General features: G+C 37.1%; 2 protein-coding genes and 3 pseudogenes across 5 annotated transcripts; 4 read left to right on the top strand and 1 right to left on the bottom strand.

Annotated features, from left to right (window-relative positions):
• Positions 1-3,471: 3,471 nt before the first annotated feature.
• Positions 3,472-8,641, top strand: LOC104606579 (heterogeneous nuclear ribonucleoprotein 1-like). Of its 2 annotated transcripts, XM_010271858.3 has the most exons (5): positions 3,472-3,869; positions 3,985-4,105; positions 4,402-4,628; positions 4,968-6,174; positions 8,063-8,641. In XM_010271858.3, the coding sequence occupies exons 3-5, from the start codon at positions 4,407-4,409 to the stop codon at positions 8,074-8,076; spliced, it is 1,443 nt and encodes a 480-aa protein (XP_010270160.1). In that variant the 5' UTR covers positions 3,472-3,869; positions 3,985-4,105; positions 4,402-4,406; the 3' UTR covers positions 8,077-8,641. The 2 variants fall into 2 exon arrangements, with proteins under 2 accessions (XP_010270160.1, XP_010270159.1); XM_010271857.2 differs by lacking the exons at positions 3,472-3,869; positions 3,985-4,105 and having other exon boundaries at positions 4,395-4,628.
• LOC148803985 (protein TORNADO 1-like) lies at positions 8,460-19,422 on the top strand (annotated as a pseudogene). Its single transcript, XR_016082829.1, has 4 exons — positions 8,460-8,491; positions 8,536-8,547; positions 8,657-8,732; positions 11,124-19,422. The product of XR_016082829.1 is annotated as a protein TORNADO 1-like (transcript).
• Positions 12,349-19,422, top strand: LOC148803984 (protein TORNADO 1-like; annotated as a pseudogene). The gene has a single exon (XR_016080387.1). The product of XR_016080387.1 is annotated as a protein TORNADO 1-like (transcript).
• Positions 15,656-16,547, top strand: LOC148803986 (protein TORNADO 1-like; annotated as a pseudogene).
• LOC104606578 (uncharacterized) lies at positions 17,089-18,751 on the bottom strand. The gene has a single exon (XM_010271856.3). It carries the CDS (start codon positions 18,749-18,751, stop codon positions 17,438-17,440), a length of 1,314 nt encoding a protein of 437 aa, XP_010270158.2. The 3' UTR covers positions 17,089-17,437.
• Positions 19,423-20,191: the final 769 nt, after the last annotated feature.

Below are 20,191 nucleotides of genomic sequence, written 5' to 3'. Positions count from 1 at the left end.
CTTCAATGGCTGGATTGACTTTTCCATGGATTGAGTTTTACATTGATGACTTTTCCATCGAAATCAAACGCAGTCTTATTTGTTCTTCTTCAAGTAACAGAGTTTATGGGGTTTCAATGCCAGTAAATGCTTGAAAAAAAAAGCTTTATTTCATTCTTTTATCAAAAAATAAAAAGATTCTATTCACGGATTTGCTGTCTGAATCAATAGCTTCCTGTATATTTAATGCAATCTAAATTTGAGACTACAGCAATCCGCACTCCTTTCGGTGGAACAGTTCCGGTAGAGTTTATTTAGACCACATAGTTTGGTCAGGCTTGTTGGAACCAATGGGTTCACTACCTTACACTTGTCAACCAGGGTCGGTGGAATTTAGACCATGTTCTAAGTTCTTTAAATAAAAAAAGAATCATAGAGCAATAACTTAGATCATGGTCTCCATTAGATCCCTTTGCAAATGAGAAAAACATATATTTATGTAAACATCAAAATAATGGATGGATCATAAGCCTTCTCCACATAATGATCTAATTATATGCAAAACTAAACCATGATAATTAATAATAATATTCTGCTAGATATTGTTATTATTATTATTTTAATTTTAAAAATGCTGTTGATAGGACTAAAAGGGATTTCTTGAAATATTATTCAATGAGCCTCCTTATGTGAGATGATTTTTATTTTAGACATTGGGTTAGAATCCAGTCAATGAGCATGAGTCCTCTAATAACTAATTATCATTCAGAAGGAGATTTTATTAATTATAAGAAAAAGTGATGATTTTTCTCATCATTTTGCAAAGAAAGCTTAGAGTGAGGAGATGGGGATGGTGAATGCTCAGGCTAGTGGGAGTGGAAATTACATCCATTGAAAACTGCTTTATTTATATAATATCAAATTATTATAGTAAATTTTATGATGCATCCATTGCACACTGCATAAAAAGATATAATTGGTTGAATGTGATAATAAATAGATCTTGTTGTATGTGAATAAGGATCAAGCATAAGGATTAAGCTATATATATATATATATATATATATATATATATATATATATATATATAACATTTTACATTTGCAAAACGTCAATATGGTATGGTTGTAGAGTGTAGAGCGAGAGAAAGTTGGGAGTAGAAAAGACCTTTTGCTTGTAAGCTTTATTGATTCTTTTGAGTGAAGAAGTTAGGTATATAGAACATTAAATAGAGTAGCTGTCTCTTCAACCTTTGCCTTTTATCATATCAATTTTAGGAGAATAAAGTAAAAAATGATCTTTCTCAAGAAATTTCAATCCAATATTTTATTTGTTATATCAAAACTTAATGATGTTAGTGATAAATTAATTTTTTAATTATGGCAAAGGTTTGTACTTTTTGTATTTGTCAAACCTATTTATTTGTTTTTTTAGTAAATTGTGCAAATTAATTTTAAGAAAATTTGGGTATCAACATATGTATTATAAACAGTATTTCAAAGGCAGTTTTAAGATAATCAAAGGCATGCTTACACTATGTTTGGTTTGAAGGAAAAGGTAGGGAAACATATACAAGGTTTGTAAGGGTTTTCCTACCTTTCTATACTTTTTCCCTCAAACCAAACACAGTCTTAGTAAATGGATGAATAGATGAAATGATTGATATAGGCAAGTGAATTCCACAAATGCATTGAATAAGTTATAGTAAAACCATGTTTTGATTGTTTATTTGAACAGTAAACTATTGGAATACACTTTGGAAATATTGTAAAATGGTGAAACAATTTAGATATGCATAAGTGCAGTTTGGAAACCAATATAAATTTCATTGATATTTAGAAATATCAAATTTAATGATAAATAAAATTTTCATTCTTTTTTTCTTAATTATAACATTGTCATTTCAATGACTATTGGCTAATATAAACCATTATTCAGTGATAAATCACCAATACCATTAACATATAAGAGGCAAAACTGGATTTACTCCTCACAGCAGTTACAATCATATATTGGAAATATTTATCTGTAATTAATAATATATAAATACAGAAGATATTCCCAACGCATGGCTGAAAGTATTGTGAGGATGGTGTGAAAAATGCTCTTTGAAGAGCAAATCTAAATTCATTAGAGGAATGATAAACGAAAATCAGAAATTACTACATCATTCTACTTGTGCTCGAGTGGGTATTAAAAGGAAAAGGAAAAAAAAAAAAGAAAAAGAAAAAGAAAAGAGAGAAAGAAAGATATATATAAAAAGAAAAACCTTAAAATTTACCGGAAACCGATAATTGACTCAATGCAGCGGAAGAAATGTGAAGGGATCGTGATGGCCATGTTCATCTAATCATACAAATCCTCTATTTTTATCATTAAAATATAAACTCAAAGAAATTAATAAATCCTAAACTAACCTAACAATGCTATTAATGGATAAGACCAACGATCTAGTGCTTCTCCCCACACACTTGCATTTGTGTCATCTCATGCACATAAAGCCAGCTTACTTCCTCACTAATATCATTTATCTTGCATCTGAGTTATCCATCCCAAATCCAGTGGCCGACCACGTAGCCCACTACGGCAATTAACCCAAGTGAATCACATGATGATGCCCTTCCTTCCTTCTTAATTTTTAAATTAAAAGGTATCTACCTAAGCACGTGGTGGGAGAACACAACACCAAATACTTTCTTCGTCTCGATGATCTGATGGGACACAGATATTCATCAATTCAACTCAAACGGATGGTCCTGATTATTCCGTCGTTTTTTTTCGTCTTTTCATTTTTCCGGTTAAACCTAAATCCAGTTAACCAAAATGCTTGTTCTTTTCTTACTTGTTCTCATTGTTTGTCAGTCGTTGGATCCTTGATTCATGCACATTTTGTGCAGAGTGAGGCCTGAAAGCTGAATGCCCATACTAGGTTGTTGTTGGATGGTACGGATACCATTGACTCCATTCGAGAAGTTGGGCCCTGGACCATGAATCTCTGATACCACTTGGGCCCATACAAGGTTGGAACCCATTGGACCCATTTAATGGGTATGTTGGCAAAAATCTTAAAATCATTTTGCATATTCTTATGTATGTTACTGAAAAATTAATCCTTTTCTTTCGTGGGCACCAAGAAGTAAGAACATGATTCGTATCAGACGCTAAAAATATCAGGATCAAATGGGCCCCACTGGCGAAAAAATCATACAATTGGACAATCTCCATGAAAGATGATCTCAGCCATTGATCTTACTCTGGTCCGTGGACCGTGGAGCTTGAATAAGGCTTCAGATAAAAAGTTGTATGAATATGATTGAAACGAACGGTTAGGAATTGTTCAATAATGGTGGACCCCGATCCTTTGCCTACCGGACACGTATTCAGATATACTGTGTTCTGTGTTTGCGTCATTGGATGCAGCAAGTTTCAAATAAAAAAATGTTAAAGAATGAGAAACATCATAAACAATCTATCCCGTCCATTACAAATCTACGTTGCTTTCGATGGTCGGAAATAAAAAAAAAAAAAACAAAAGAGAGAAAATGGGAAATGACATTTTATTTTCGGAATCCAAGTATCCAACTCAAAATCATCGTCATCCATCGTTTTTGTTCTAAAATTTCTTACAGACCAGAGGATCGCCACGCCAACCTCTCTGGCTCTCTCTATTTATATTGTTTATTTCCACCCTTTAGATTCGAAACCCATCTACAAACATCTTTCTTTTTCTGTTTTTGGTACATAAGAGGTTCTTCTTTGGTTGAATCAAGAATTGCTAGAACAAATAAAAGAGGAAGCAAAAAAAGGGGGCCTTTTTCGCCCTCTATTCTTCTTATGCCTCCTCTCAGATCTTAGATTTCCTGGATTTCGCATCTTGGTTCTTCCAATCGGTAAGTTTGTTTTGATAGTTTTGCTCTGATCATTTCTCTGTTTTCAGATCTCTCTCGGATGATATTGGATTTATGATCTAAATGGGTTTCATTTTTTTTTCTTTTGGTTTTTCAGGAATCCTGGAATTTGAATTGATTAGTCGATGAAGGATCCGATATTCCTCAATTGAATTTGAGATTACCCATTTAATAACTGATATACAATCTTCTGATTTCTGGGTAATTTCTTGGATAAGGTATTATTCTTCTTGTTTCGTTGGTTGTTATCTGCATTTCAATTCATTAGATTGGATTCCTTTGATTCATATTAGATTGAATTCTATGGCTATTTACTTACCTCTCCTGGAATTTTATGGTACGGGTTGGATCTGATGCAGAATTTCTCAATTGAGCTTGTGCTAGAGAAAAATACTTTTTTGCTGTTTGAAAAATCTTTGTTTTGTATTGGGTATTATCAATTCTTATGGTTGTTTAAATTTTCTGAGATTGAGAACTAAATTTGTTATGGTTTCTTCACATGGATATATGACAGAAAAGATGGAATCGGATCTTGGAAAGCTCTTCATAGGTGGAATTTCTTGGGACACGAACGAAGATCGTCTCAAGGAATACTTCAAATCTTATGGAGAAGTTGTGGAAGCTGTGATCATGAAGGATCGGACCACAGGTCGTGCCCGCGGTTTTGGGTTTGTCGTATTTGCAGACCCTACTGTTGCAGAGAGAGTTGTCATGGAAAAACACACAATAGATGGTAGAACGGTAAGTGGATTGATTGGATATCAATTTACATCTTGAAATTAAGCAACACTGCAGTTTGAGAAGTTCTGAGAACTCATTTTCTTTCTGACATTCATGGGTTCAGAAAAATAATTCTAAGAATTCGATTCCTCCATCTCATTCTGAATTCAATCAGTTCTCAGGTTGAGGATTATCCCCCACACACAAACACATTTATGAAAATGAGAATACATGTCTTGTCTCAAGTTTTTAATGTCTTGATTGAGATTCAAAAACTTCTCGAAGATCCACTACTTTTTGGGGCATTAGAAATCTGAGTATCTTAGAGTTGGTTTTCATTATTGGATTCTGAATTCTCAGGTTGAGGCAAAGAAGGCTGTTCCGAGAGATGATCAGCACATTCTGAATAGAAACAACAGTAGTGTTCATGGATCACCGGGTCCTGCCCGTACTAAAAAGATATTTGTAGGAGGCTTAGCATCCACAGTCACAGAGAGCGACTTCAAGAAGTACTTTGAACAATTTGGGACAATCACAGATGTTGTGGTGATGTATGATCATAACACCCAAAGGCCAAGAGGTTTTGGATTCATCACTTATGATTCAGAGGAAGCAGTTGAGAAGGTGTTGCTCAAGACCTTCCATGAACTGAATGGTAAAATGGTTGAGGTCAAGAGGGCTGTCCCAAAGGAGTTGTCTCCAGGGCCCAGCAGGAGCCCTCTAGGTGGATATAACTATGGCCTAAGCAGGGTTAACAGCTTTCTTAATGGCTATACTCAGGGATACAATCCAAGTTCAGTTGGAGGTTTTGGAGTTAGGATGGATGGTAGATTTAGTCCAGTTGCTGGTAGCCGAAGTGGATATCCACCATTCGGTCCTCCAGGTTATGGAATGGGTGGTGTAAATTTCGAGCCAGGGCTGAGCCCAAGCTATGGGGGAAACTCAAACTTTGGTACTAATATTGGCTATGGACGAGGATTAAACCCTTACTACAGCGGGAACACAAATAGGTTTGGTAGTCCTATTGGATACAGTGGAGGTAATGGAGGGAGTGGTTCTGTTTTAAGCTCAACTAGCCGGAACGTGTGGGGGAATGGGGGCCTTGGTTATGTCACAAACTCTGCAAGCTCTAGTGCTTACATGGGCTCTGGTAGTGGGACTATTGGAGGTGCTTTTGGCAATAGTGGTGCAAATTGGGGCTCCTCGCCTTCTATTTCAGCTCAAAGTGGAGGTAGTGCTTCTGGATTTGCCAGTGGGAATCTTGGTTTTGGAAGTGGTGATAGCGGTTTTGGGTTGGGTGGGGGAGGGTATGGAAGAAACAGTGGAACTAGTGCTGCCATGGCATCATCATATGCTTCATCAAATGGTGGTTATGATGGTTCTTATGGAGATTTCTATGGTGGTAGTTCAGTTTATGGTGACTCCACTTGGCGGTCTGCTAATTCAGAGCTAGAGGGGTCTGCTTCATTTGGTTATGGGCTTGGCAATGCAACTTCAGATGTAACATCTAAAAGTTCTGCGGGTTATGTTGGTGGTTATGGTGTTTCCAATAGACAATCAAATAGAGGTACGGGATCTCTTTGGCTTCATAATGTGCTCTAATGATCTATTCTTGTTTTGTTTACTCTAATGCTGAAATTTGTTACGTACAGAACAGTTCTAGGTTCCCTACCTCACAGATGTGGGGCAAGATTTTTAATTTGGATAACCCTTGGCTACCTGTTGCAATTGCATGTAACAAACATTTTGCCAATTGAATTATAAGTCTTGAACTGTTTAACCAATATATTTTTGGAGCACTAATAATGGCTATATTAACAAACCAAAAGTCCATTTAGGTTATTAGATTTGAACTCCATGGCCTTCATTTGAGCAAATTTACCAAATAAAAGAAAAACAAGAATGAGAAAACTAGCTAATTGATTCAGATAGTATGTTTTGAATTAGAGCTCTTTTGTGGGGATGTACCACCTGTTTATCATGAAATATGGCTCATGGAGCAGTGCAGTATACATCCTCCAGTGCTTCAATGATATGTTTATTGTTCTGTATAAACATGGAGGCTGTTCCATATTCATCTTCTGAACATTTCAACTATAGACATTATTCAATGATGGTACAGGCCATCCATGTGCCATATTCATTTGTGTGTGTGTGCGCACATGCATGCAAGTGGCTGCTTTCAGACTTAAAACACAAATTCTCATACTCATCAGCCCGAAATTTTACCATCACACAAATTAATGACCCCTCTTTGAAGTATTTTGATTCTTGGAACAAAAGTGGGGAAACATCAGATAATCCTGGCACCAACATGCTCATGATTTTACATCCTTTTCAATCTCAACTGACAATGATCCTGTGTAGGAATATTTGTTGATATTAAAAGAAAAAAGAAAAGAAAAACCAAGGTGTTTAAACGTCCACCAAAGGACATCCATGTGTGATACCTACGTTTTTTTACTGCAAAAGCAACCAAAATTACTAGGTGATTATAGTCATTTGATTTGTATGTTTTTAATCAAGCAAAATGTTTTGTACCCATAACATGGTCCTTTGAACTGGTTAAGATTATGCTGCCCTAGGGGGCTGCAAACAGATAGGATCAAATTGGATATGCCTAGGTCCAAATTTGATTTGTTAATATTTGGATTCAAATTGATTCTCATCCATTGGTTCATATCAGACTTGGATCAAACATGGATATTAAATGTCACTAATAAATTAAAACTAAAAGTGATCAGAGTATTACTAAAAATGGCTTTAATATTGTATATTGTTTGACACTCGTGTCTATGACTCATTAGTAAACACACAACATTCAAACGAACAATAGTTATAGATACATATTGATTTTATGAATATGTAAGCATATAAACCTAATATTTTAAGATTGGATCATAACATATTAGATTTGGGTGGATCCATATGTGATCCAATTATAAATAGAAAGAATTCAGACTGCTTTAGTTGGTTCAAAATCAATTTTGAATTCAGACAAGCAGATGCAATTTGCATCCTGGACCACAGAAGGCTAAGTGGCACCAGGACTTTACCTGTGTCACTAGGATATAGGAGCCTGGACTATATTTAAGTATCTGATATGCTTGAGTGTGTGCTTGCATTTCAGTGATCAGATGGAATAGTCCATCTGATTATGGTGACATCTTTGCATCGCCTGTTCAACTTGATTATGGTTTTCCTTTTATAGTTCAGCCTGTGCTTGAATTGGATGCAGGACATTGTCTAACCAATTCAGTTTCCAGGTCAAAACTGGAAAGGGGGAGAAGGAGAAATTGAGATGTATAAAACATTTACTACAGTGATTTCCTTTTGACTTCACTTATGCTGAACGGTTTAGTTGCTGTTGTCTGGAAGTAGGCTATAACCTTTAGATAACCACTGTGCTATGATAAATTGTGGTATTTACACATCATTGGTCTTACTTGCTTCAGGAATTGCTGCATAGGAGGATAATTATTTGGATATCAGCAGGTTATTGTAGGTGAAGATAATCCAGTGATCCAGGTGAATGACTTGTGAATTTCGTACATCTCCCTCATTAATATATTTCAGTTAAAATGAAATTGATTATCTAGAGCTAACTGGAGTTCCTATTTTAAAGACGCTGAATTCAGAGAGAGTGAGAGCAGTTACAAGGGATTTTGTGTAAGGTTTGAGGAATTTGAGTTTTTCAATTTAGGATCTCTTATTCAGGTTTGATTGAGATGTAAAATCAGATTGCGGGATATATTCAGAAAAGAGTGATTCTGATCAATGTATCGTGCACTGTGGCGATACATAAAAACAGACTATTATTTTTTAAATTTCTTTTCTTTTTTTACCTCTGTAATGTCTCTGGCAAAGTTGCTGGTTCTTGTCAGGTATGCTTTTCTGTTTCATTTTTTTTTGGATTTTGATTTTTCAGATTGTACCAGAGGTTCTGGATGATTACTAGTGTGAAACTTTTGAGGGATACCAATCTGAGTTCCCCAAGAATAAGTTACCAAATATTCTGATTCATTTCTATGGAATACTTTCTTTTCAAGAAGTATAATCTTCGTTTTTGTGGGCAATGAATATGAATATAAGATAACCACCACTCTCCTTATTCGTTTTGCTCGGGTACCCTTTGGTGACTTTGATTAGTTCAACCGAGACTTGTGATTTTGTTCGTTTTCCCAGTTAAAAAATTACTCAGTCGTGGTCTTTTTACTCGCTACTCATGTTTCAAAGAAAGGTGGTCAGATCAGGATCCTCCATTCGATTGTTCCAGTCTTGAGAAGGTGGCAGTTATTTGACCCATAAACCTTTCATTTTCATTTTCTTTTTCTTGTTTCTCTCTCTCTCTCTCTAATTTGGCTCATCCAAAACCACTTTGCATTAAGCTTTGGAGCTTGGCATCCCCAAAAGGCACATTTCCTGATATTATGATGGAGATGGAGATTCATCCTACAAGATGATTACCAACTTTCCCTTCTAAGTTTTAACTGAACGATTTGGAGAAAATCTATGATGCAGAAAAGATATGATATGGAAAGAATTTTGACCAATCAAAACCCACTAATGAATTTTGATAAATAACACCTTATTTGCTCTTACGTTTGTGATTTCAGTTTATTGGTCAGTTATTTTTCCCATATCATAGTCGAACCCTTTTCTTTTTCATTTCCATATCAAATGGGTTGGTAAGTTTTAGAGCAGGTTCATGTGAGTTTTGTAGTTCTAAATGCTACAAATACAAAGGAGGATGAGTGGTGGTATCCTTCCTTCCTTCGTCTTCCATTTTCCCGCTGTAAATTATACGATCCATAATCCTTTTCTCAGTTGTCTTCTTTCAACCAATAGCTAAGGCCTAGGGGGCGCACCATACAATGTCTAGAATCCAGATGTGTGGCGTATGATGCACTTGCATCAACCCAAATAAAAAAATAAAAAAAAACAAAGAAAAAAAAGGAGGCCAACCAACCACTAACCAGCTTTGAAAAATTTTCACCGACGCATGCAAAAGGCCATTTTGCGTTGGACCACAACTTTTTCTTGGGTTGGAGACGTGTTGAGATCCCCTTGGACCTGTTTGTTTAATGGAACTACTCTGGTAATGGGCTTCGTAACGCTATGGTGAGCCCATCCCAATTTCAAGTGATGAAAGCAACTTGATTTGGTAAGTGGTCGTCCTATTCCCAAAAAAATAGGTCCAGTTGTATAGTCTGGATCACCGCCATTCAGCATTCTGATAAGAAAAATCAAACCATTTATACAATCCTAACCATTCAATATGCAGAAAAATGTCTGGTATGAGGACAACAATTGCTTGCACACCTAATGATCTCTCCATAATTTTGATCTGCGATTTCCAAATCATGATGTACCAAATGTTGGAAAATGGAAATGTTAACCCAACGGTCTGCAACTCTGCATCACCAGATCAATCTAGTTCTAGACTCTAGACTGCTGTATGATGATGCATTATGATTTAATTTATATATGCTTATTTGAATAATTTAGAAGCCTTAAAGAGAGGCCATTTTGTCACTTACAATCAGTTTGCTTTTCTTCTTGTGCTTTATCGGATTCTCTCTATTCCTTCCAATCGGAAAAAGGGTAATAAAGTAGGGACTAGGGAGGGGGAATTTCTAACAGCCCAAAAGTAAGAAAAAGGAATGGCTCCATTGCCACTTTGTAAGTTGTGACCCAATCCATCTCGTCTTTTTCCAATATCCAAGTTCAAATTAATACCAAACTTACCTCTTCTGTGAGTGATTGAAACGGAATATATGTCTTTCCATCCACCCATTGCTACAAGCAAACCAAAAAGAAGAAGATTCATAGTTTCTGCCTCACTTCTTTGAACAAGAAGGGCAGAAATTTATTGAGACAATTTCAGATTAGATACCCCATCTAAATGTCAAAGAGCCTGGTCCATACTGGAGCGGTAGTCAATTTCAAGAAACAAGTGTCTTTTCCTTTTCAAACCGTTCTACCCAGAAAGGTAATTAGACATTAAAATGCGTTAGTCCATTATCAATACTCACTGTAACTCGTGGACCCTCAAACCATACGTCCTAGTCCTTTAGCTTTCTTTCCATAAAGACTGGCTGACTCTCACTGTTTACATTTCTTACAACTATAGGATCCATCCAAAACCACCATGATTTCCAATGGGCTCTGCAACCAGTCAAGTTGGAAACCGTAACGTGCATAGCAGCTCCTATCTTAACCGAATTCAAACTGTTGCCAAGAAACAGAGAACTCCATGAACAAAAACATCCCACCAGACATGGACAATCTAACATCTCTCACCTCCTGACTGTATTTGGAGTAGCTAAGAACACCCAAAAATTTCTTTGGAATCCCGTGGTGTTGAACCAGAATTGCAAAAACTAAGGAATCTTCATACTTTGCTAGAGAAGAATTTCAACATCAAACAGTGTTCTGGAGAAATACACTCAACAGGTAAGGTTTATTGGAGTTCTCAGCAGGTAAGGTCTATTGGCAATTCTTGATTCAAACTAGATTGCACCATCTGCACTCCTCTCCATTACAAGCAAGGAACATGGTCATGAAGTACAACTTTGAAATAGAGAAGATGGAGAAAATAGTTCCAAGGTAATAGAATTTGTAACTGAGAATAATGCATTCCAAATTTACAAGCTAAATGTTCCAAGTTCGTGCAAGGTTGTTTATGCACTGGAGTGTAACACAACAGTCACTCAGTCAGGACCCTTGATATGACTGAAGGCTAAAATCCAGGTTGGCTAAGGAGCTCCCATGGGTTTTACAACAAAAGTGATGGCTCAAAGACAAGGCAGACATGTATGTTGCAGCAGTGCTCTTTTACAAATCATTGCCTATAACACTTGTACCTTGATGGGAATTGGTTTGGTGGAAAGGGAAAACATTTACACTTCCTACTCAGCAGGTTCTTGTCTATGCAAGTGCAAGAAAACGCCACTCAGAAGTAACATTTTGGAGGATAAACAAGAATAGACTGGGATGGTTTGACAGACGTCTTATAGATGCTGGCAACAAACCAAAGCATGGTAGAGTTCGGAATTTATGATGATGATAGCTTACAATAATTAGACATCATCTGAATTTTCAAGAGTTTGGAAATGAATGTTGTCATTGCATGGCTGCAAAGGGGTTGGAGTTGGTGTTGCAGACAATAATGGATATTAAAGGTTATTTCTTGGAATGACGAAATTGAACACAGCAGGATACATCTTCAGAATGTTGGAAAGACTGGGGAGATCTACCAGAAACTAGGTCAGAACAAGAGGATGGAGCTGGAACTGGATTTTCTTAAGGACATGCAATTAACAATATCCTAGAGTTGTAGGGACTCCTTTCATTGGCAATAATCTGCAGGTAAAAGCTAATGCTGAAGTTTGATTTAAGTACCACTTTCCAGAATTGAATTCTTGCTGATACTAATTATAAAATAGTTGCTGAACTTTGTATCCATTCAATATCTGAGTTGGTTTGCAATAACCTTCCACAGTGAACCAAAATCAGAGACATAAAACCAAATTCATCAGTCTTATAGGTAAAACCAACTTTGTATTTTGACATCACAACTTTTCTTTCTTAAAGCTTTCCCCTTTTGAACCAGGTCAGAACACTAGTAATCCCAGTTGAGCAAGCTTTGAGAAGTGAGAACAGTAGGAATCAATACCAAAACCTTCAAATATGAAGAGACAAATTGCAATCTGGAATCTGGCATGTGAGCAAGAGCTCTATGCCCTTCATATCCAATTTGTTTATGAAGCCAAACAACAGAGGGAGAGGGGGGGAGGAAGGGAGAAATAGATCATCTGGCTCTAGGGGTAAATTCAGTCACCACCTCCAAAAAACTACCAAGACAGTTCTCCAGAGAGTGCCTTTATGAGATCTGCAATGATGTAATAAAATCCTATAAGAGTAGAAATCAGAGAACTACAACAGGCCAACAATGAAATGGATGAAGTTCTATAAAATATTCCAGGTAAAGGTTCTGGCCTTGGGAATCCATTTAGGAATAAATTGGAGATGGATAAAAGAAGACAGGCAATTGTAAATTCTCTTCATCACACAAGGTGATCTTTGAGGATTTAGGGTTTTTAATCTTGGATTGTGAGTGCTTGACCAACTGAACAACTTATAGATGCTAGAAAGAGCAACTTGAGAAGGAAAAATGGATTTCATGAACAGGAGAGAGCTGGCAAGGGATGGGTACAAAGATTTTTGAGAATTTGGACGCCAGTGATCTATCAATGATGATGTTGAAACTCGAACTCTATTACGAATAAGATACTGCAGACCCAAATTCTCTGCCTTTGCTCCAATCTACTCCGGAAGAAGACAGGGCACTGCACATAAATGGCCGATAAGTACAGCTGATTGCTTTTATCTAGGTAGGGCTGTCAATGGACCAGATGCAATCCGATCCAGTCCAATATGAATTAATCCATTACAGATGGACCAGGTCCAATCCAATCTGGTGAATACTATGGACCATTTTGAATCGGTCCAATTCAATGTCTGGACTGCCCAATCTGTTCAAATTGGTTTTAATTTAGATTGGTTCCAACTCCCAGCCCAAACCTGGTCCATTGACACCTGTATTCTTATCTTCTATTGATGGACAGGATATTGGTTCAATCCGACCCAATCCAATATAAATCCATTACAGATGGACCAGGTCCAATCCAATCCAACAAGTACTTTGGACCAATAAGTCTGGACTGGTCCAATTCAATGTCTTTTTGGTCCATCCAATGTGTCCAAATTGATTTTGATTTGGACAGGGTCCAATCCAAAACCGGTCCATTGACACCCCTAATTGTGGGGCAGCATCTTGAGTGTGACAATATTAGTCACATGTTTCTCACACCCAGCTTCTTTCCCTGGTTACAAGTACCCCTTTTCTCCCCTCTTTAAACATAATCTGATTCTTTATTTCTTCTTCTAAATACTATCCTATGAACAAAGAAATGGAAATTAAACTCTACTTGAAGTAGAATCCATGCATAAACAAAAGTTCTATCTACTTCTGAGTTGTATCTTTTTATAGTAAAGAAACAATTCATGAAAAGAAAAGAAAAGCATATACACATTGATGCCTAATTTCAGAGAAAGGTTTTTCTTTTGTCTAATAAATTTTATTAATACTATTTATCAAAAAAATAAATTTTATTAATACTTCAAATCGGATGCTATGTTTAATAATTCAGCCTTACTCATGAAGGCCATCTTCCTGCATATTGTGTCACTATCAACGCCAGTAGCATATTTGGGTTCATATTATACTGCAGACCAACAATATACGACACTACCTAACAAAAGAAATCAAAGACAACTGTCTTTGCGTTACTGCCTTTCTAAATGATTCTTCTTGCTTAAAAACTCACAAAAATGTATCATCTTCTCAAACTAGTCAGTTTTGGCAACATTGGTTTTAAACCATGTTTATGAAATCCAAATATATAGGTATTTCCACATAGGCTATGCATGTACATACCGGCTTAATAACCATAAAATTACTAATTAAGGTGTTAAAATTAAGCACACCAAAACTTTGGAATTTGACACAACTTGCTTTATTATCCTTTTCTCCAAGATCAATCTTGCTTCCGGTTAATGTTAATTATTTATTATTTAAATTCCATTTAATTGGATATTGGTTTATAACCTTTGATAGAGAAGCCTACTGTTAGTGTTCGGTCTGCCAGTTAGACTGATAACAGTCAAGGAAGAGAGAGAGAAGAGAGAAGGAGAGAGAAAGGAGAAGAGCAGAAGAGAAATAAGGAGAAAAGATTTTGGTTCGAATGAGAGAAAAAAAGTTCTCTCCCATTCGGCCAGATGTATTTTATATTACTAAAATAATGTGGAAAAGTCACATATGCCCCTACTTAAGTTAGGGACATTAAGTCTAACATAAACTTACACATTAGCACCTAAACACAAGCATAAAGACAAAATTACCCCTACATACTCGACACTAACACCTACTAAAACTACTTACTGAATTTTTGTACTAAGGATACATGCATATGAAGTTGGCCACTCTCATTAGGTGTGCAAACTAGATTATAGTGACATTGGTTAGACATAACTCAAAGCTACGCTTAGATTAGATTTGTACCAGTTTGGCCTGATTTGGAATGTCATAAGGTTCCTTTTTCTTTAATTTCACGTGACAAAAGCCCGTGCATCACATGGGCCCTGACTAGTATCAAATATTTTGAAAACCCAGGTGCAACTTCACAATAAAATTGCTAAGTCAAATAGTCAGAACAGAGCAACACTTTCTCAAAAACTACTTGATCTTGATAACCATCTATGCTATCCACATGAGAATGGCGTTTGGAAGACATTTGGACCACCATATTGATGTCCTTGTCTGCTCCTAAAAAACATATAGAAACACTCTTAGACTCTTCACATGAAAAAAGCCCATGCATCACACGGGCCCTGACTAGTATCATATGTTTTGAAAACCCAGGTGCATCTTCACAACAAAATAGCCAAGTCAAATAGTCAGAACAGAGCAACACTTTCTCAAAAAAATACTTGATCTTGATAACCATCTATGCTATCAACATCAGAATGGAGTTTGGAGGACAGTTGGACCACCATATTCATGTCCTTGCCTGCACCTAAAAAACCTAATAGAAACTCTTAGATTCTTCAGGTGACAATACAGGGCCTTTTCCCTGGTGTTACTTAGACTGAGAATATTCTCAGTTCAGAATGTGAAAAAAGTCTTGAAACACAGAAAAAATCAATTTGTTCCTCTGCAGAGATTGAAACAAGCTCTGCTCTCAGTCCCTGCAGACATTGGTCCAGTATCAGATGGAGGCAGATCAAATTAGCTGTGTTTAATTTTGCTAGAGACCTCCTATCAAATGATGATTTCTGACAAGTGTTGCATTGATGATATAATCACTTCTACATCTTGCTATGGCTGAATACCTCCAGAAAACAATATAGAAGGTCCAGACACTCCAGTGGTTGGTTATGAACCTGACAGCCAAGGATTAAAGTATCAATACAAAGCCACCAATATGCTAAATACAAAGTTGGGGATTTGGACAAATTTAAATGAAAATACCCCTCTTAGAGATGCCCAGACCCAATTCCTGAAAAATCTTTTTTTAATCCTACTGTGTTGGTCAATCAAAACACAGGATGTACAAATTCATCATATTGTGCATATCAATACTTTAAAGCATGCTGACAGCAGAGCTGAACCAACATTTGATGGCATCACCAAGGGAGCTAAAGCAGTTTTGCAGAGGTGGAAGATAATTGAATGAGAAATTAGAGACTTCAAGCAGGATATCCAAGGGTTGAGATATTATGGACACAGGCTCTTGATAGAGATCCACTGCATGATGATTACCATTGCGGTTTCTAGCATGATGACACTCAGTCCACATGTTATGTGAACCCTGAAGGGAATGCATGTGGTTGAAGATCAGATAGGCTGTGAATTGATGCAAGTTGTTAACATAAAAGTATGTCTTTAGTCCCATACATGAAGAACTTCATGAAACTGCTGACATTTGCCCTAAAGGTAGGAACTCAATTAGCAGTAAGAATGAGAGAGATGATACCAGATTTGAGAAAAGAAGTCACACCTCTTGTTGTTCCTTATCTATTCATGACACAGCAGGGGCTGTCGGGGTTGTAGCTATTGAACAAGTAAATGGAATGAGAAATAGAAGCAAGTCTAGGTCACTAGGTGTATGAAGGAGTTCAAGGGATATTCAATGAGATATGAGAACTTCCCAGCAATGGCTTGTAGATTTACCAGAACTGCTCAACAGACAAATAAATTGCTGATAATTTTTGGACATTGGAGGGACAGATATATTGATGATGGACAGGTTGAATGGATTTGTAAGAGGGATAGAAAAAATAAGGGCAGATGAAGTAATTTAAATCCCTGTTTGAAATTGTGCATTCACAAGAGAACCCATGAGTAATAAACTAAGATAAGGGTTAAATTGTTTATTTATTTATTTATTTATTTTTTTGTTGAGCAAAGGTAAAGTATAGGTGTATTAATGAAAATGTCCTTTGTACAATGAGAAACTGTACAATACAAGCCAGAAGGACCTCAAAAAATGGTCACCATTGCATCTTACCATGATGGAACTTTGTATCTGGTGGCTAAACTTCTATTTCCTATAAGAAGAATAGCTCAACTTCCAAGGTTTAACCACATTTGAATGTCAAGATGTTTTATCCCTGATAGTCATAGAGAATTGGTTTATATTCAATTTGAGTTGTTAAAAAATGGTCAAATAAGAAAAACCTCAATGTTTTGCCATTGCCTAATCTGGAATCATATCTTACATATCCAGGTGAATGTAGCTTCAGATACAGCAGTATTTGATGACATATGTTAGCTCAGCGGTTTAGCTCAAATGACCTACAATCTAACAATTATTTAATTCAGAATACAGTCCAACAATATATGTTAGCCTGGTGGTTGAGCTCAAATGATCTATAATCCAACATTATCCAATTAATAATACACAAAACCCAAGCTTAAACCCACATAAGTAGAAGGAATAAGAAAAAAGAAAGCAAAAAGCAACTAAAACAGTATAAAAAGAACAGAGGAAGACTGATAGAGTAGTTGCATACATTGTGACTGCAGTTGTAATAGATAAATAGCTTGTAACACATAGGAGTCATGCTTTCCCTGATTCCCAACATCAAGAATACCCCAACATACAAGGGAAAAGCCCTGCTAAACTATAAAGCCCACGACTACTATTAGTGCTTGATTCTAAAACCTAACGTCACCTGTGTCTCAGAACTGGTCAAACTAAAGTTCAGAAGAAAGCCCTACTTCCATAAAAGACTCTCGAACCAGTGGTCTTTGATGAAGGTAGTTTTTGGTCGGAGCTAGAATTGGCACTTCCAGAATTGGGGCTTCCATTTTCAATGTCCAATGGAAGCTTCATCTTTGCTAAAGATTCAGTAAATTGCTGCATGCTTTTCATGTACATGTCTACTATCTCCTGTTGAACCACCGTTGGACCTGTTTCAATTTTTACATTCAGGAGAGGTTGTGAAGCTGGATTACTTGGCACCCCAGTGGAAGAATCACTATATGCGTCAAGAGCATCTTCTCTCCTCTCCTTCAAAGGTGAAGTCAGGTCCTGGTTAGGAGATTTCGGGGCCCCTGGAGTATCACAGACAGACTGAGAGCTTGCAGGAATTGAGGCAGAAGGAGACTCGTTTGTTGAAACACTGCTTGGAGTTGGAGGACTATCTTTCTTGGGAATCTCAACAGAATCAACACTACCTGCTGAGAAGCTTTCCACAACATGAATACCAATATCAGAACTGAGGTGATTTTCGGTGTCTGAGGTGCCCAAGCTCTCAGAGCTCTGAGAGTCCAAAGTGCTACATGGGATCCCAAAATATTCTGAAACCATCAGATTGTTTTCATTCACAATTTTTGGATCTGGGAACTCAATCTTATCAAAGTCACTGGGCAGAGAATCCGTTATTTCTGAATCTTGCTCAGGTGCTGGTGCAGTCAGAGATGCCTGTGGAGCAGGAATAGCCAAGACCTCCGGTGAAGCTCCGCTGTAGGAGAGAGACAATTGGACAAATCCTGCTGGAGAATGGAAGAGATCTGTCGAGGAGAGAGAAAACTCTTGTGCCAATTTTCCATTGCCAATGAGAACATCCGAAAGAGGCACCAGTGAGAATCCAAGCAACTGGTCTTCAAGATAATTCTTCACCCTGCTGAGCATCCATATCTCACATTTGAGGGAGGATTCTATGGTCCGAACATCGAGTCGAAGATTCTCGTTGAAGACTGGATTCCTTCCTCCGCCGTTAATGATCTGAGTTGAGACGGTAGTTTCAGGATTGCTGGTCAGGCAAAGCTTGGCGTAGACATCTTGCTTATGGTATATGCAGATATTGTGAATATCCCTAGCTTGGTGTATGAAAACCTCAAGAACGCCGATGAAGCCGTCCGTGTTGCCTACTACAGCTTCCTTCCCAGGGATAGAAATTTCCCCTGTGAAACCGTCGGAACTCCGAATACCAAAACCGGAATTCTGGATCTCCGGCTCGGCAACGACAGATGAGCTCTTGAGCATAGACACGACTGGTTGGTGAGAGTCCATGAACACAAACAATAGTTAACACTTAACACCAAGCTCCAAGCACCCGATAAACTAAGGAGCAGAAAAGGAACAAAAGGAAACTAGTTCTCGAGATTTTAGAAGACAAAACAAGTGAACAAAAATGCAAACCAAAACCCAGTTAGAACTTAGAATTTAACACTCAGGATAGCGTGGTATAACCATGACATGACACAAAACCCAACCCACGATTGTGCAGACAAATGCAAAATAGACAAAAACATAAAAAAACTAAACCCTAGCTGGTATGATAATGTGATATAAAGACAGATGATCAAAATCCAGAAGCACAAACCCTAAAAATAAGATAACTTTCAGGTGAATTACTTCAGATCGAGGCACCAAACCCAAAAATAAGCAAAACCCCAGCAACAGGGAACAATAACAACAGAATCCAATAAAGCTACCGGCTCTCCTTAAAGAAACGACACAACATCCAAGGGAGTGAAACAGGGGAAAGAGAAATTACAGCAACTCAGGTGGAGTCATAGAACTCTATGCATAACCCGTATACTTTAAAAACATTCAGAACTCAGAATCACCAAAATTGGAACAGACACTTTAAAGGCTGTGTGTGTATAAGAGAGAGAGACGTTCACTTTCCTATTTTTTTCTTGCTCTTGCCCTCTCTGCTCAAAGTCAAAGCGTTTTCTGTAGAGACCGTATCAGCTTATGAATATCTTACCAATGACCCAGTCCGTGGATCGAGGCGTCTCAGCAAAATGTGAAAATTCTTTGCCAATTATACCTGCAAATCTGGATAAAAAGAACACTTTGTTGTACGTATTTATCGGATACCATATTTTTATTGGAAGGGTCTGGCCTCTTGCTGCTGCAGCTAAGCAAATTATCCTAGAATTGCGGATAGAATTTTCACCCTTTATCCCTTTATTTGTTCTCTATTTACAGTCTCATAGTATTTCTGAAAAATTGGAAAATTTCACCTCACTTTGCATTTCACTTTTAGACCCTAGAGTCCTGGATAGACTAAAAGATAATGGAGTGTTCAAAATTCAACGGTGATGTTGCAATGTTGGTTCTTTTCTTTCTATTCTCCTATCCTTTTATTAGATCCGATTCATCCTTGAAAGACCAAGAGAAAAAAGCTTATTAAATAATCAAAAGGCTTGGAAAAGTAAAGGATATGCAAAAGCTTGGGTGTATTATGCTACTATTTTAATAGCAACCACCCACTTAGTTAAAATGGGAGATCACTATCCATTTAATTGTTGGAGCTCTGCCCATTGCATTTCTCTCCAAGTCTTAATTTGTATGCTATACAAATTTGCAACTTTCTCGACTTCTTTTAAAGACAAAAAACGGTAGAAACAAGAAGAAACCTTCAAAACAATTCAACAGTCTACACCCACCCACCAGAGAGAGAGAGAGAGACAGAGCAGAGCAGACAGCGCCATGGCTTAT

This window comes from Nelumbo nucifera, chromosome 1 (assembly GCF_055504915.1).
Source record: "Nelumbo nucifera cultivar China Antique chromosome 1, China Antique-T2T, whole genome shotgun sequence".
NCBI lineage: Eukaryota > Viridiplantae > Streptophyta > Magnoliopsida > Proteales > Nelumbonaceae > Nelumbo > Nelumbo nucifera.
The sequence above is the reverse complement of the archived record's forward strand: the minus strand, read 5'-3'. Positions and strand labels throughout refer to the sequence as shown.